General features: G+C 35.5%; 1 protein-coding gene across 2 annotated transcripts in view; it reads right to left on the bottom strand.

Moving 5' to 3' along the window:
* Positions 1–18,780, bottom strand: part of uggt2 (UDP-glucose glycoprotein glucosyltransferase 2) — a 48,897-nt gene extending 30,117 nt beyond the window's left edge. For both annotated transcript variants that reach the window (XM_073845213.1, XM_073845214.1), the window contains exons 1-20: positions 18,700–18,780; positions 17,748–17,881; positions 17,156–17,238; positions 16,022–16,152; positions 15,813–15,925; positions 15,518–15,695; positions 15,312–15,408; positions 14,762–14,834; positions 14,537–14,637; positions 10,859–10,958; positions 10,305–10,365; positions 9,958–10,049; positions 9,706–9,859; positions 4,028–4,147; positions 3,743–3,828; positions 3,253–3,388; positions 2,961–3,092; positions 2,085–2,249; positions 1,809–1,932; positions 1,538–1,636 (exon numbers count right to left, since the gene is read on the bottom strand). In XM_073845213.1, coding sequence (XP_073701314.1) covers positions 1,538–1,636; positions 1,809–1,932; positions 2,085–2,249; positions 2,961–3,092; positions 3,253–3,388; positions 3,743–3,828; positions 4,028–4,147; positions 9,706–9,859; positions 9,958–10,049; positions 10,305–10,365; positions 10,859–10,958; positions 14,537–14,637; positions 14,762–14,834; positions 15,312–15,408; positions 15,518–15,695; positions 15,813–15,925; positions 16,022–16,152; positions 17,156–17,238; positions 17,748–17,869 — 2,167 coding nt within the window. In that variant the 5' untranslated portion in view covers positions 17,870–17,881; positions 18,700–18,780. The remainder of the gene's footprint in view (positions 1–1,537; positions 1,637–1,808; positions 1,933–2,084; positions 2,250–2,960; positions 3,093–3,252; positions 3,389–3,742; positions 3,829–4,027; positions 4,148–9,705; positions 9,860–9,957; positions 10,050–10,304; positions 10,366–10,858; positions 10,959–14,536; positions 14,638–14,761; positions 14,835–15,311; positions 15,409–15,517; positions 15,696–15,812; positions 15,926–16,021; positions 16,153–17,155; positions 17,239–17,747; positions 17,882–18,699) is intronic.

Here is an 18,780-nt window from a genome sequence, read left to right as displayed (position 1 = left end):
GGGAATAATTGCCGAGTCCAGGGACAGTTGATGGAAATTTTACTGACTCGCATTATTACGAAAGTGACATTCAGTATTCGCACTTGTTTAAAAGTCTTGCCAGAACTTGAAAGCCTGCTGGTTTCTTTGCATACACAAACCCCCAAAGTGCGCTCAACGAAAGCGCCTCTCAGTCAGCGTGCAAATGCTGAATTAAGTTTACTTTTGGATGTTATTGCTACACATTTACACGAAAAGTAATGTCAAAATGCACCGTCTTGGAGAGTATTAATGCAAATGCGGTCGGTTTTGTCTTGTGAGTGAATTTAAACAGTTGGGAGAAATACAGATGTGTCACAATATATGATCGGTGCATCCGGTCTTAAAGCGACAGCAATGTAAACCTGCTGCAGCAGACTGCGTCATATTAAATTTGCCTATTTTATCTCACAATTCAGATTTTTTTTTTAATATGTTGTTTATATGTTGTATTTCAGACTTTATAACTCAAATTAACTCAGAGTTTTCTGAGGGGAAAAATGTCAGAAATGTGGGATTTAAACTCATGATTTTGAGCTGAGGGGAAAAGGGAGAATGTCATTTCTTATCAAAATTGTGAAATATAATCTCGGAATTGTGAAAATAAAGTCAGAATATTGAAATATAAACTCAAATTTACTTTTTTTAAACTCTTTTATTCCATGGCCTCCATAGACTGCTTCTTAAAAACTGTCCCCTTACAGCCTCATTTTCATCCAAGAAAAAAAATAATCAAAATGCCATCTACCCTGTCTAAGGTCTTAACATTCATCATATAAAACCCAAAACAGCCAAAATCAGAGATAAGAGGTGAATTTTCTGCTCCTCAGGTCTCATTCACTAAGCTTCCTACCCACCCCATTGAATTTATACATTTACTATATAACAGCAAATAAAGACAAGTCCTGTCCTATAATTTTTCACATTCTAAAAGCTGTTTCACTCTGAAATATGTCACAATACATAAGTTATAACTTCTGTTACATGACTTTAAAGTTTGCTGAGCAGGACACTAATTATAAGATGGTGTGAAATCAAAAATCCAAATGGCAATATGCAATAGCTGTTTGCTTTTTTACATTTAAATTGTCATTGCCTTATTCTAGTTGTAAAGGTTAAAACAAGGTTAAGATACTGACAAACAGTAGTGTTCAGTTGGACTCGGACTCGACCCATTTGGACTTGGACACGACTCGGACTCGAATGGCTAAAGACTCGGACTCGACTCGGACTCGACTTAGGTGGACTCGACCCAACACTAATGTTTTCCTTAAAAACCTTCATTTCTTTTCGACTGAAGAAAGAAAGACATGAATATCTTGGATGCCATGGGGCTGAGTAAATGATCAGGATTTCTTTATTCTGGAAATGAACTAATCCTGTAAACCAACAATGTAATGTCAATTATGAGGTTATACTAGAAGTCATTGCATTATCAAACTCTTCATTGACGGCCGCTACTAAAAACATAAAATATAAAACCCACCCCAAAAATATATATGAAAAATACATGACTCACCATCTCTGATGAAATACTTCATTTTCTTAGAGACAACTGCTGTTTTGTCTTTGGAGTCCAAGTATGAGAACATAGATGTGTCATCCCAGTCATCAACAACTATTTGTTTAATTATAACAGAAATCATTAAGAAACATTGTTAATAAGAAACATTGTAAAAGATATTGGTAATGATATGTTGATAAAAGTGGTGTGATGAAATTATTGTGATGGAGATGACAGATATCAAATATTGGCACTGGTTTGTGTCAGGTGATCGTTAAAGGGCTACCTGGAGAGGAAGTGAAATCCAGATATCGTCTCTCAGAGCTCAGAATGAGAGGATTGATACGTGGAACTACGTTGGCCTGCTCCATCATGAAGTCCACCACATCGACACTCTCAGTGATCTGACCCTGGATATAACAGAAACCAGATTAAAGGATTACAGTCAAAACATCACGTCAGGAGGGCCATTGTTCCAGATGTATGTGTGACAAAAATAAATGGTCAAAGCAATGAAAAAAAAAAAGACAGTAAGAGATATAAAGCCAAAAAAGTTCCATACCATAAAGACAGCTCTCTGAAAGAAGTTAGTAGTTTCCATGATTTTCTGCAAAAGAACTGTCTCCAGTTCCTCTGGGTCCATCTCCTCACTACTGAGTGGAACACCATTGAACAGACCCACTGGTAGAGCACCTAAACCACTCTTTCTGTAAAACCCTCCTCCAGCCTGAAAAAGACATTATATTAAACATTAATAAAGACACTGACTTCTGTTTTCAAATTTGTTCAAAAATTAAAATTACACCATGATTTGCTCACCCTCAAGCCATACTAGGTGTATATGACTTTCTTCTTTTAGACAAATATATATTAAAATGTCCTGGCTCTTCCAAACTTTATAATCGCAGTAAATGTCTGATGACATTCAATGGTCCAACAAAATTCAATAAAAAGTACTCCACACAGCTCTGGGGGTTAATAAAGGCCTCCTGTGTTTTTGTTAGAAAAATATCCATATTTAAAACCTCACTGTAATCTCTAACTTTTGCTAACTGTTGTATGAGCATTAACAAGAGAGTGGCGTTCCAGTGGATAATGTAGGATGTAGGCGTAGCGTAAGCTCCAGTGAGAATATGCAAGTCTCGCGTGTACCAAGTTTTGCCTACAGGAGCAAGGGAAACAGTTTTCTTTGTTTAACCCTCCGGTGCCATGTAGAGCACTTTTTTCGTGATGGATGGACACACTTTATTGCACTTCTATTGGACTATTGAATATTAACACCCATTCACTGCCATTATAAAGTTATATATAAAGAGACTTGTCATAGCACTTAGATATCATTACTCTTTTGTTGATTTTGATTGCTTCCGTTGTCCTCATTTGTAAGTTGTTTCGGATAAAAGTGTCTGCAAAATGAGTGTAAATGTAATAGCATCACCTTTCTGTTGTCATCATAGCTTGAGTCCACTCCTAGAATTCTGGCAGCATTTGCTTTAGGAAATTTCTTTTTTAGATATGCAGTTACTGTATCCACAGACAGAGTCTCTCCAACTTCCACCTTGTTATATATCTGCATGTCACAAAAGAAAGTGTATATTATAACTGAAAATATCTGCTATAGTACACAACAAAGCTTTCAAATATCACATTTAATGTGAAGGAGAACCCTAAAGTAACATTAAAGTCATACTGATTTAAAAGAGAGTCACAGCAAACACAAAAATACTCACCGACACCATGGAAGTAAAAGCCTGTGCTTCGTCATACTCCTCTGAGACGTAGTTTAACAGCCTAAAGAGAGCAACACCTGCATCCAAATACCCATCCACTTTATCATCTGCACTAACAACCAGCACAAACCCAATCCTAAGAGACACAGAAACATAAATGCATATCAAATCTAGCATAACATCTCACCAACAATAAAACGATCAACAAATTAAACTAAACAGTACAGAAGGGCTCATGATATAATAATATAATGAGATTAGTTTGTTGAATGTTAAGTAAGGCATAACTTAAAATGCTTATTACATGGTTACTTACCAAACAGATAAAATTGGACATTGGAAATATAGATTTGAGTTCAAATTATTTGCAAGAAACCATTAAGTCATATGAAACTAGCAGAGCTATGCAAGGAATTTTCAGAGTTTCATATTCAAGTCTTATACTTGGCTCTCCTAAAAGGTATTAAATGCTACTGTGGAGTCCACATACCTGAGAGGAATGTTATGTTTGTAAAATAGTTCTGCTAATTTCACCAGCTCAATGCTCTCCTCTTGTGCTGGGTCAAGAAACAAAACCTGCAAACAATAAAGCAAGCCATTTTTCATTCTTTCACAAATTAGAATAAGAACAAATTCACACAAAATAGGTCTGCATCAATGCAAAAAAAAAAAAAAAAAAAGGAGGACATGAGGGGATAAACATCCCTGCAAAAACCTGCGCACACAGCTAGATTTCAGCTTATACTATAATCAACTTGCAGGCAAGTTGACTCACCAGGTTATAGAAGTTACGGCGTATTTGTCGAATAACTCCAGGAAATGTTGCTCGGAGGAGCTCCTGGAGACTTGAGGGCCAGTGATGATACATGGAGTCCTTCTCAATATCATTAACCCACTAGAGAACAACAGACATTTGTTACAGTGTGAAAGCCTTTATGTGAAGAGTGAACACCTACTTTATGTGCAGCTTGGGTTCCATAAGTATTTGTTCATTTAAAAGTAAAGTAAAATTAAATAAATAAATCATGACATCTGATTCAACGCTGAAACTTAGCATCCAAGAAGCTCATGGCAGGTTATGTAGGCTTCAAATATAGTATTTTACTTTTATTTTACCACATCTCAATTTTTGAGCTCTACAACCACACTCAATAGTGATGTGCGGATGGCGGTCATATCCGCGGGCGCTGCGGATAATCCGCGGGTCGGGTAGTAAAAAAATGCATTCTGATTATTTGCGGGTGGGTCGTGGGTGGATGAGATAAATCAATAATGATGCAAATAACTACATTTTCTAAAACTTGAACGTGTTTTAAATACATTTTTCATCAGGCAGACGATTATTTGTGTGTGTGTGTGTTTGCCTGTTCGAGAAGTTTTTGGTAACAGAAACGGTGACATTCCATATAAAGTTTGAAGGGAGTTATGCCTGTGCTAATGCTATTGAGCACGGTAATGCAGTGGTTTAACTTAGTGGGGGGGGGGTCGCGACCCACCAGGGGGCCTCAGTGATCCTCCAGGGGAGCCGCGAGATACATATATGGTCTCATTTGAAAGCTTAGAGTCTCCTCTTTACGAGGAATACCATAACTTTTAGTTTTATGATTCATAAAGTAGTAAAATTATGCTTAGAATTTATGTTGTTCCACACACAAATTTCCGCCTAACGATTGTGAAGAATTATTACAAAGAATGGGTTTTTCTTATATTTTTCACAAAACAGACAAGTCATATATCACAAGAAAGCTCTCATTCTCAAGAATCTGACCATATAAATCATTTTATTGTGTGACAAACACAGATCGAATAATCTTCAATTGAATCGCGATGTCAGAATATAATAAAAATTGTTTCAAAATGTTGCTGCTTCATTTACATGACCTTCCTCATATAGTATCAGCCCATAAATGATCTCATTTGAAAGCTTAGAGTCTCCTCTTTACTAGGAATACCATAACTTTTAGTTTTATGATTCATGAAGTAGTAAAATTATGCTTAGAATTTATGTAGTTCCACACACAAATTTCCGCCAAACAATTGTGAAGAATTATTACAAAGAATGTGTATTTCTTATATTTTTCTCAAAACAGACAAATCATATATCACAAGAAAGTGCTCATTCTCAAGAATCTGACCATATAAATCATTTTATTGTGTGACAAACACAGATCAAATAATCTTCAATTGAATCGCGATGTCAGAATATACTTGAAGAATATGGTAATATATTCTATTACTTTCCTCCACATACTACTGCTTCAGTTAGCCGCAAATAGCCACAAACTCCATTTTGTCTTTTAGATTAGGATCTCTTCTTTCAAACAAGACCATTTTCACGTTTCTGCGTTGTTCCATTGCTGAGAAACCGTTGTTTTGCCAGATGCGCTCGGGCGCGGCTTTCCAAACGCGCTCTGAACCGCTCAAACAGGTGTGTGTGTGTCTTCGGCTGCACTCAGAGCGTGTCAGTAGATCAGATTACACCCTCCGGCCGCCTGCTGTGATGAGCAGAGGTGTGAACGATGACAGCTCTGTCTCTCCAGACGCGAAGAAGAAGCAGAGCCATGGAGAGGTTCCGGGTTACAAAAGATGCTTCGACGGTGCCGGGCATTGTGGGATATGTAGTTTTTGGACTCTTACACCAGAGATATGCGTCTCAGAGGAATATAGCGGTCTCCATTATCCAAAATAGACGCTAAATGAATAAATAACGGGCCGTTTCCATGGAGAGCAGAGGATCCGCGGCTCATAAGCGCGTCTATAAGTATAACAGTGCTTCTATTCAGGTTTGTTTTATTCTTATAATTACTTTGAAACGTAAAGGACACCAAAACAATCTGCTAAGCTATGTATTGAGTGTATATTGAATGTTGACAGTAAAGTACAGTAGTGTTAATTTCGTCAGACGAGACGAGACGAAATATGTTCGTCAACGACCTTTTTTTTCATGACTAAGACGAGACGATGACAAGACTGCACCACTGTCCAAAAACGCTGACTAAGACTAAATTAACATGCATTATTGTTGACGAAAAAAGACGAGACGAAAATGTTTTGCATAAAATAAAAACTAAGATAAAATCTCTCTTCATTTTCGTCTACAATCGTCTCTGCTTTTTCATCAGCTGTTACGGCTTTAAAATATTCAAACTGCGCTTTGGCGCGCTGGCTGGCGCTGAGCCAGAGACGGACGAGCTCTGCACTTCTCATATAATCACAACTATGCAGTGTTTTTAACCACATAACGCTTATTTTAGGTTTCAGACATTTAAATACACATAAGTACTAGTAAAAGGAGACATTTAGAGTTTGTAAAATACACACATAGGTCTATGGAAGCAGCAAATAACAATCTATTCAAATATAATTTGCCGATGTGTTTTATTCATGTCACATACACATAGGCTTAGTAACTAAAAAGTTCACTATATTCCTCTTCTAGTTCACCAGCCACTTACTTGCATGTAACGTTATTTCGGGAGAAACGGATGAATGTATATGTGCTGTAAATACGGCTGACAGGAATCTCTGAACAGCAGCGCGAACAAACATGGCCGCGCCCGTCTCACGTTACAGATTACGATCCAGATCATTTATATAGGGTTTTAAACGACGAAACATACTAATTCACACATATTTGTGAATCGGAATATTAGATAGTTCATGGCATGGTAAGCAAGTGTGTAAGTATTCTGGATAAAAAAGGAAAAACGAAATAAAAGCGATCTATCTGTCATACAGTGTTATTGTGTCTGTGTTGTGTCACGTGACAAGCTTGATGCGTCGCCATGGAAACAGTAAGGACGAACGTTCTAAAAAAACGGTCGCTTAAAAAAAAACTCACTCTCAGGGGTCCGCTAGAATATTTTAAACTCACCACTGAAAGGGTTAATCATTTGTGAATGTGTCTCCTAAATCAGAAATTGAAAACCAGACACGTTTAACATTTGCATTCAACAAAAATCATTCAGCAAGTGTATTTTGTCAGGTAATTCTGACATTTAACCAATGTTTGAGATATGTGAAACACTTTTTTTACTGAAATGTGTATCAGTAATAATCTCAGTAATATATATATATATATATATATATGTGTGTGTGTGTGTGTGTGTGTGTGTGTGTGTGTGTGTGTTATTTTAAAAAAAGACTATAATTTTTTGACTAAAACTAGACTAAAATTAAAAGACTTTTAGTCGACTAAAACTTGACTAAGATACCTTGAGTTTTCTTTTGACTAAAACTAGACTAAAATGACGAGACTTTTAGTCGACTAAAACTTGACTAACAAAAAAAGATATGTAAATGACTAAATATGACTAAAACTAACAAGGACATTTGGCACAAGACTAAGACTAAATTAAAAATAGGTGACGAAATTAACACTAAAGTACAGTATGTGTTTCAGTAAATACATAGGCAAACATAAAAAATGAAACATAATTCAGTCAATTATCATGAAAAGTGCTATGGTACATAGTAAAATAGTATTCTAAGGGGTAATGTGCTTTATAAAGCCTGTTTTTGCAAAGAAACAGAAGGACACTTTTAGGGGGAAAATGGGGCAATGCGACTCCCTTCGGTTATAATTCAATAACTTTCAATTAGAAACTGTTATATGAAAAAATCTTTTTTCTGGTATATCCTGAGACCTAGTGGAATCAAACAAAACAATTTGCAAAGAACTGAGACACCTAAATCCTGGGTTACAGACTTTCAAAAAAAAACTTTTGAAAAAAAAATCAAAAAGCGCCTATGATTTTTTAGTTTTTATTATAGTTTTTGAAACCTATATAATGTTATTTATAAAGAATTACACTGATATTATGTAGTTTAAATGGTTTTCTATACAATGAAACCATTTTTTTTAATTTCCTCCATTGTATGTGTATAGGGGAACCATTTGAATTTAGGTAGGCCAAATGTAGGCGGAAATCCCCCAAATAGCCGCAGAGTTTAAGGGGTTAATTTAACTTGGCGCAGCAAGCCTCATCGCACTGTTAAATACAGACTGAATGGCGGCTCAAAACTTCCAAATGCTGTACGCAAACGACTGTTACATCTCTCGGCTGCATGCACAAAGCAAACCATTGCGCTAATATTAAGGTAAAGACAATTCGTGTAATAACGAACTTGCGTGTGCCTAAGGTATAACAGTCGTGTTTATCAGAGTCGTGCATTAGACACGCATAAGTCCGCTATTGATTCACGAACTATATGCGCACTCTCGGGGCTCTAATACTTATGGTATTTTTGCGTGAAATTTCAAAACATTTGCCTAGTTGTCCAAATTATTGTCCTGTGAGTGTTTTATAATGGATGCTCACCCATAGAAGAGGAGTGAGGCTCGGTGTTAATGATCATCAGGCAATTTTAAAAAGTTAGAATTGAGCAGAGGTTTTCTATAAAGATTATAAGGTACATTTAAAGTTTTAATTTAAAGTTTGTTTGAATTTTGAGTTTTTTTTATAACATGCAGTAGAAGAATAATAAGGCAAAACAAATGTTTTGGTTAATAAAAAAGGTTTAAAAATAAATACTGCAGAAGTACAGTACAGCATAAGAGGACATGTCAGGCATAGGGGGGCCTTGCAAAATTGACCGGAGAAGGAGGGGGGCCCCGGAGTAAAAAAGGTTGGGAACCCCTGGTGTAGTGCATTGGTCGGCTTTGCGTTTACCCACTTCTCTGATGCGCATCATTCAGTAGTGTCCTGCATTAGCCAAAATCATGACAGTCCAACACATGAATAGCTAATTCAGTCGCATGTTAATAAATTGAATTATTCCCTAAAAATGTGGTCAGGACCATGGCGGGTTCTTTTGAAATATATTTGAGGATTGTGCAAAATGCGCCCGCTCTGTCCACAGATGCTGCCTGTTCATTCATACGAGAGAGCATGTCAGGCTAGGCTCGCAGTGGTATAATAATAATTATTATTGATTATTTGAATCAGTAGATTATAACGAAAACAATACCTTAAAAATGAAAAGAAGCTGATTTTTACGATCAGACATTTCTTAAACTGGTGAACCCCTGTAAACTTCAGTCCAAGCATGCGTTCAAATAGTAAATTCAGAACGGCTCTAATACAGAGAAAACCCGACCGATTTCGTCAGAGATTGCGGAGAGTCGCATACAGATGTCAGTTAACGTTATTCTTTTCTGCGTGGATTTGGCTTAAAATCATATATATAATATATAAGTGTGTAGCGATGTGTAGATCAGCTGAATGAATTTGCTGTTAAAAATGAACCATCCATTTATCATATCATCATGCAAAACTAAGAATTACAATAAGTGTAATATGACGATCGGGTGCGGGTCGGGGGGGTTATCTAAATCAGAGAAAAATATAGGTGCGGGTGGATGACGGGCAGATAATTTATTTGAAGCTGCGGATTCGGGTGACGATTGAGCCCATCCGCACATCTCTAAAACTCAAACAATTAGTGTCTTACCATAATGGATGAGTGACGGATATCCAGAGCGTAGCTGTCCTCTACAGTGGTTGATGATGGTAAATGCAGGAACTTACTAATGCTGCTTCCTCTGATGCCAAGGTTATGAAGACCTTCGAGAATCTTAGCCTCTGTTCTAAGGATGTCCAGGATGCTATGAAGCAATTGAGAATGAACATGTTTAGTATGTGAATAATGAACACTTCAGTTTTAAACAGCAGACAGAAACAGGATCTTGTGCTGAGATGATACCTGAAAGGGTTGTGAATGTCCAGGTCAACGTGTATTCCGTTGATAAACAGACTGGCATCTCCAGGATGGATCCCCATCGAGTCACTTAACCTCTAAAAATGAAGTACGCCGTCAACTACAACATTACTTTATAGACTTCACATCATTCAGTATGTACATATATGAAATATGATCTTTTTCTATTGGATTCATCATCTGAGACTCTCAAGACACTCTAGAGTACCTGTCAAACTGAATCCGGACACGTTTAATTTTCTAAAAATAAATCAGCAAAATGCGGGCCCACATGGCAGCACTAGAAACTTTTTTTACAGTGCTCATCAGAAAAGTTGTTGATAAAACCTTACCTTTTGATTGTCTTCTATTTCTTTCTTCATGTCTTGGTTTACAGCCACTCTTGTCAGTGATCTGTGGGGACAGTAAAACATGTACAGTCAGTACCAGCTCTCGCCAACATCCCAGAACAGTCATAAAAACTCATTTTAATCTCAGAAAACCTGTTCCCTCTTAGACGCCATATCGGCTATGCTGACAAACTGTAAACCACAGCAACTCTGACTCAGCAAATTCTCAACACTGCACATAAAGCTGTCTTGAGCAGCAGTGGAGGAAAGTCACAGCCACACATTAAAAATGACCTAGGCATAATTCATATGCATGCATTCTGTGCTGCTATACATGCAAAACTGCATACTGTTACAGATATTCCACTTACAATTTTTGACAATGTTTCAATAATTTTCTTTTAATTACTGGACTCAATAAGGATTTTGTAAGGATGAACCTTTTAAAAAGCAACATTTTGTTGAAATATCTTTCCTTTCTTGTTTTTTTGAGTTCTGATGGAGAGAGCAGTAACAAAGGTAATGATTTCTGTCTAGGATTTTCTCAGACTTTTTACCTGGCTCTGCTGGGGAAATTTTGGCTAAGGTCTTGCATCAATTTGAGAGAATCAAACTTTGGCACAGACATGATCCGAGACGCCGCCTGGAAACTGAGGTCTATTGGAAAGACAGAGAAGATGTTTCAAAATCATTTTTAAAAGAGCCAATAATACATGAAGAATCCCTGGGGCCCAAAATGAATAGAATATAGGATTTTTACCAGCTAAAATGGTTTTAAGTCAGTTATTTCTATCTTTTGCTGTAGTGTGTCAGTAGGAAATGTCAGTTTACATTTCCAAACATTCATTTTGGCATTAATTGTAAAAATTTGCTTGCATAATTAGTCGACAACAGCCAGTGCTCCACACAGAGATCTAATCTCATCATCATCCAGTCTGTCTGGAATGACATAAAGAAACAGATCAAACTGAGACAGACTAAATCCAGAAGAACTGTGGCAACATCTCCAAGATGCTTCAATAAATCTATCTGCAAAGCTACAGTACTGTTAAAAGTTTTAGGCACTTGTGTAAAAATGCTGTAAAATGAGGATGCTGTCAAAAATAAATGTCATAAATACATTTTCTTTTTCAATGAACTTCTATTAACTAAATTAAATCACTATTAGGTGTGACCATCCCTTGTGTTTAAAGGATCTTTTGCCCTAGGTGCATAGTTTTTAGACAGCTTTGCAGGTAGGTTTCTTGAAGCCATTCTCGGAGACATCGCCACATCTCACTGGATTATTACAATTAATGGCAAAAGGAATGTTTGGAAATGTAATCTGATATTTCCTACTGACACACTACATCAAAAGATAGAAATAACCGCCTTAAAACCATTTTTAGCTGGTGAAAATACTAGTGTTCTAATAGTTTTGGCCACCACTGTAAATCCAAAATGTTGTAATTGAATGAACGGCTGAATTAAACATCATCATTATTTACTTGCATAGAAACACACACACACACACACACACACACACACACACACACACACACACACACACACACACACACACACACACACACACACACACACACACACACACACACGATAATTTTGAAGAATCTATGGTTGTTCTCTTCTATGCAATTACACTGAATGGGGACAAGAGCTTTCAAGCTCCACAATGCAAAGGCATCATGATAAATATCAAAAATGTACTCCATACGGTTATATTTAACCATAAAACAGTTTTTGTGATGAACATCTAAAAGCTGAAGTCATATATAGAGACGATGTGGATATCTTCTCTAGCTCTTAATGGATTCATGTTAAAAGCAGCAATTTTTGATTTGTGAACAAATCTGGATGAATGGGCTTCATTATTATAATAATTAGGATGTATTGTTATAGCATGGAAAGTTTTTGTTGTGTGTGTTCCAAGAAAGAAAAGAACATTATCATTGGAACAACATCAGGATAAGTATAAAGTTTTCATTTTTGGGTGAGGCGATTAAGAAATGTATTTTTGATAAGGCTTGGCAATATGGCCGAATTGTGAAATACCGTATACATCTCTATTTGTTTTTTTCTATTTTTTTTTTTTAATTTCACACCCTGCCAAATGATGTCTAATGAAACAATGTTCATATTAAAGGCTATGAAAACAAATACAGTGAATGTAACTATGTAGGCTATTCTATGTATTATGTGCATATTAAATACAAAAATAATGCTTTTAAAGCAGAAGTTAAAGTCACTAATCTAAAAATTAAAATAAATAAAAACAAAAGCACAGACTAATTCAGTTTACAGTTACTGCAACAATAAAAAATACAATTATTAATTTAAAATGCTATATATGGCACATTCATTGTCCAGCTACGAATATTTCAGCAAAATTTATATTGTAGTCAGAATTATTACACTTCTATTCAATCCACCTTTTTTTTCTAGTTATTTCTATCTTTTGCTGTAGTGTGTCAGTAGGAAATATCAGTTTACATTTCCAAACATTCATTTTGGCATTAATTGTAATTCTGCCAAAAATACTGAGATATGATTTTTTATTTTTTATTTTTTTTTTAGCTTGGAAGCAAGCCCGTGAGTGAGACTTCCGGATCTTTAGTCGCTATTGGGAAATAAAAAAAGGAAACATGCAGTAAACGGAAAACTGTTTGCACTATAAACCAGTGTGTTCATAATAAAGATAATACATTCAAACAATATGGTAAGACACACCAATTTGCAATATCAAGCAGCAAACGAGTGGTTTTGTACAGCTAAAAATAGCTGGACGCAAATGAGAGCAGAAGCTATACCCATAAAATTTACAAATGGCCGCACCCACTCTTACAGAAAGAAAAAGGTGGATTGCAACAGTCTGTTTGGTGCGTGCAAGTCTGTGAAGTTTAGCAGAGACTCGCATATAGAAAGCTCATCCACTCCTGACAGTAAAAAAAAAATATTTCCATCACTTTCTAACATTTACAGATGGAGAATACACCTGTGAAATGTAAGTGCACTGAGGAAAACAGCACATATCAAACACATTTAACAGTAGCTGTTAGCAGCCTTTCTGTCAGAGCATCTGATGGGGCAAGCTGTTTTAGACTATATATTTTAACTATATCTTGCAGTTTTTTTTTAAGTTTAGGACAAACTGGATTATGCACCTTTGACAGCAGTTCACTCCTTGCCTGCTATTTTCATGCGCACTCGCCTCACAACAAATCACTGTATATAAACGGTGTTGTCTCATACCATATCATTCACAAAAAATATATCAATATATGTGTCCCTGGACCACAAAAATAGGCATAAGAGTAAATTTCTTGAAACTGAGATTTATACATTATCTGAAAGCTGAATAAATAGGCTTTCCATTGATGTATGGTTAATTGGACAATAGTTGGCCGAGATACAACTATTTTGAAAATCTGGAAACTGAGGGTGCAAAATACTACAATACTGAGAAAATTGCCTTTGAATCTGTCCAAACGAAGTTCTTAGCAATGCATATTACTAATCAAAAATTAAGTTTTGATATATTTACAGTAGGAAATTTACTAAATATCTTCATGGAACATGATCTTTACTTAATATCCTAATGATTTTTGGCATAAAGAAAAAATCGATAATTTTGACCCATACAATGTATTTTTGGCTATTGCTACAAATATACCCGTGCTACTTAAGACTGGTTTTGTGGTAAACCACATATCGTACAAACTAGATATACCGCCCAGCTCTAGTTTTTGATGAACGGAAATATTATGACTTGAACTAGTTTAAAGAGCCTAGACAAAAGGCTAATAATTCCACAACAAAGTTATTACCACATCCAATTCCACAAAGTTACTACAAAATCAAACCGATTCAGACAAAATCAGACTGTTTTAGTAACCATCCTGATAACCATCCCTTTATGTCAAGCAAAATAAATTGCTTCATTTATCTATTAGCACAAAACTAAAACGGCTCTTATTTAGCCGCTTTGCTCCAGGTCTCATAGTGCAAAATTGAACTTGGCTGTGAACACGAGCATCTGTTCAAAAGTCTGAACAGGAATAGGACAGATCGCTGCAGCAAGCAAAGGGTACAAACTGCAACCTTTCTACTGCTTTCCAATTCATCAACTGGACAGTTCTCTCCAGGAACCATGTGGATCGCTTTAATCTCACTCGGTGATGCAGCACTGAGTCCAGAACACCGTAAGAGAGGACCATCAATAACAACAGCCTGCCCACCTTGGAGCTCCCACACTTTGAGAGGAGTCATGTCATTGGTGCTCTCCAGTAGATGCTTCCTCAGCTCTCCAAGTTCCTCCTGAAGCTCTGGGTGAGACTTTCTGGAGGTGAAAAAGGACAAAGTGAGATACTGTTTCACATACAGTAAATTGCAAAAGATGTTAATTTTTATCTACTGTATGGATAGAAAGATATAAATCAGAGAACAAAATTCAGAGTGCTTACTTTAATTTTCCAAACAGAAATCCTTGGATTTCATCATTTTCATCCTCATTATCAGTGGTGGCTGATTTGGATTCTGTAAACAAATGTAGGTTGTGTCAGTTTCAAAGTTTCAAAACTTCTGTTGATAGTAAACTTATTTTTTTTTCCAATAAGTAGTTCTAACTAATTCTGTAACTTAACTTTTAAAACTACACCACCATTCAAAAGTCTCTTTTTCAAAGATTTCTTTTATACTTACCAGTTTCTCTATTTATTTGATCAAATCAGAAATCATTCTTATATGCTGATTTGGTGCTTAAAACTTTGTGGAAACTGTGATAGATTTTTGCAGGATTCTTTGGTGAATAGAAAGTTCAAATGAACATCATTTATTTAAAAACAAAATCTTTTTATCCTTATAACATTATAAATGTCTTTCCTGAGTCCTTGCTGAGCATATATAAAGCATATTTCCTAACACTGACTATTATAATAAAACTATTATTGAGTTCTGTCATTAATTATTTTAACCCTACTGTCACACAAGAGGCAATTTGACATTGTATGATACCTTTAACTTGTGTGTCATCAACAGCTTTGTACTCAGTGCTTTTGATTGCCAGTTCAACACCATATCCAGACAGCAGCATCTTTTTATTTTTCGGCTCCTGTGATGAGAAATCAGTATGTGGGGTAACAAATATTTACTATACTTTAATAAATTCATAAATTTCATAAAACATTAAATCATGATGAAATTACACTGTGAACACTCACAGACACAAAGTGCCGTAGTACATAGACGAGTTTGCCCTCCTGTGCCCGCTCTGACAGAACCTTATGAAATGCACTGAACTCCTTGGTGCCGATTTCAGCATAAAGAACAACTACAGGCAGGTCTGTCCCATTGACTCCTGGGTACTGGTGGTCAGACTTGTATAGGTAAGGTCTTGGCCTGCGACACATAAAATAAATGTTATGAGAAACCAATTGATTTTGACATGAAACCATGTATGCACAAAATATTATCCCCAAATATCTTTGAATACAATATACTGTTGGTTAGTGTTACCTGCCTGCTGCAGTCTTCAATAGCTTCTTCATCTCCTTTGTGCTGCAGGCATTTTGACCGTGAACAACCACAAAGGCAGCACAGCCATCAGGAGGAGGTTCATCATTTGCTATCTACAGAATGAGAAGAAATGGTTAACAATACTGTCTATGAAGTAAAACACATAACAGTTACAGAATCATTATTGTGATTTACAGAAAACAACTCACTTGTTGAAAAGCATGCACAGCTGGTGAGTAAGCCCTGAGAGACAGAGACAGCTTCAGTAGGTTGACCTGAAGATCTGTTAAAAACTGTCCAGCCTTCTTGATAATTAGGTCATAATACGACCGGACAGACTCTAAAGACAGGGAAGTAAATATTTGTTACTGTATATTTTCCAATTCACACATAGTTTAATGAAATACAAACCTACACTATCAGTCAAAAGTTTTTTTAAAGATTTTTAATGTTTTTAAAGAAGTCTCTTGTGCTCACCAAGCCTGCATTTATTTGATCCAAAGTACAGCAAAAACTGAATTTTGAAATATATTTACTATTTAAAATAACTGTTTTCTATTTGAATATATTTAAAATGTAATTTACTCCTGTTGATTTTTGCATCATTATTTTAGTCACATGATCCTCCAGAAATCATTCTAATAATCTGATTTGCTGCTCAAAAACATTTATTATTATTATTATTATTATTATTATGTGGAAAACCGCTGAGAAGAATTTTTTCAGGTTTCTTTGATGAATAGGAAGTTCAAAAGAACAGCATTTATCTGAAACAGAAATCTTTTGTTATTATAAATGTCTTTGCCACCATTTTTGACCAATTTAAAGCATCCTCGCTGAATAGAAGTATTAAAATCTATCATTTCTTTCCCACAAGAAATATACTGACTCCAAGCTTTGAATGGTATAGTGTATAATGTTACAAAAGCTTTTCATTTCAAATAAATGCTGATCTTTGGATTTTCTATACATCAAATAATCCTAAAAAATGTACTCAATTTTTTAAATATTGATAATAATTAGGATAATAATAAATGTTTCTTGCACAGCAAATCAGCATATTAGAATGATTTCTGATATGATCATGTGATACTGAAGACTGGAGTAATGATGCTGAAAATGTAGCTTTGATTTAAAAAAATATTCAAATAGAAAGCAGTTATTTTAATTAGTGAAAATATTTCACAATATTAGTTTTTGCTGTACTTTGAATAAAATAAATGCAGGTTTGGTGAACAGAAGAGATTTCTTTAAAAAACAGTAAACATCTTACTGTTCAAAAACTTTTGACTGGTAGTGTATATACCAACCACTCACTGACAAGATGAAATGTCAGACATTACCTCCGTTCTTGTAAACTGTTAGCTCCTTCACAGTATCGACAAACTGCCAGAACTTCTCTTCACCATCCTCTCTGATGAACTCACTTTGGAAAAATAGATTTACAAAACAACACATACATACAACAAACATGAAACACATTAATGCATACAAACAATAATAAAAAATCAAAGATTTTATATCACAGTAAAAGAAAATTATAGTGTTCAACAAACTCAAGGCTATTAAAGCAGCAAATTCAAATCTGCAGCCATAAGACAGAAAGAATAGCACTTTTTTAAATTAAACTAATACTTGGATTATTATATCTACATTTTCTATAATTTCACATTAATTTAGAGTCCACATGAGATATTTGCACTGTATCACACTGCATGAAAATGTGATTAAATTGTGAACAACTTGGTAACTAAAGAAGTGTTAACTAGTTAAAGCAGCTAAAACACTCAATGTCCATTATTTACATTTGAACCTAAAATCTTGATATCTAAAAAAGATTAATATATATACAAACAAACAGACTTTCATTTTTATGCAAGAAGTTAGTTATTTAAATATGAAGGGTAGCCAGTGATAATAACGACTCCAGCCCACCTTGTTTCCAGCAGGAGAGGGGTCATGGACCATTTGGCCTGAAGACTGGCGACAACTCCTTTGGATGCTGAGTGCACATGCTGGACCCTCAGCAAGACCAGCACAACAAAGACCACCCTCATGATCAGACACTGCTAAAATAACATAAAGGCATTACTATTATATCTTTAAAATTAAGAAATATTTAAGAACAATTAAGAAATACTGTTGATCATTTGCATGCATTTATAAAATGGAAAGAATTGTGTTTCAGAATTGCAATAATGCTAAAACTATAGCCCACATTTTACATACAGATAGGATGTAAAAGCTAGCCTTTTTTCTTGGGATAGTGTTTCACATTTCACACAAATATATTCTTTTCAAATCACTGTCAATAAACAGCAGCATTGTAACAACTTCTTCCATATACTGAGACAATATACCCCACTATATCATCATTGCTTGATAAATGAAATATATCTTATTCCAGGAAAATAACGTAACAATATAGACAATAAAATATCTAAACAGAAAACGACTTCCATATTAACCTGAGCAAAAACTGGGAAACGTTCATTCTTTTCCATTAAAGTTATTGTGAAGTAAGTTATCGCTAAAACAAAGTAAGGCTAGACTAAACTGTCCAGTAAACGCCACGTAGCTACAATGTAACATTATGTGTCGATTAGCTACTAGATAATTGTTACATTTTTTCGTTCATTTACAAACATGAGCATCACTGTCAGTTTCATACACGTCATGCAAATCAGAAGAAACAACTATGACTGTGATTGGTCATTCTTATGAATGAAGAAACAATAAGATGGGAAAAGGGATAAAAGACATGTAGCACAAGCTATTCACCCCCTATCAGTATTTCTTTCAGGAGCAACAATAATACATTTTTCAACAGGAATAAACCGCGACCTGATTCTGTGATACAGACGATGAATATGTTTTAAAAACACACCTAAATCATCGGACGCTGAGCTGCTGTATTACCCGGTTTCACAGGACGCCGCCATTGAGGGGTCCTGCATCTTTAATTCCC

This window comes from Garra rufa, chromosome 8 (genome assembly GCF_049309525.1).
Source record: "Garra rufa chromosome 8, GarRuf1.0, whole genome shotgun sequence".
In the NCBI taxonomy this organism is placed as follows: Eukaryota; Metazoa; Chordata; class Actinopteri; order Cypriniformes; family Cyprinidae; genus Garra; species Garra rufa.
The sequence above is the reverse complement of the archived record's forward strand: the minus strand, read 5'-3'. Positions and strand labels throughout refer to the sequence as shown.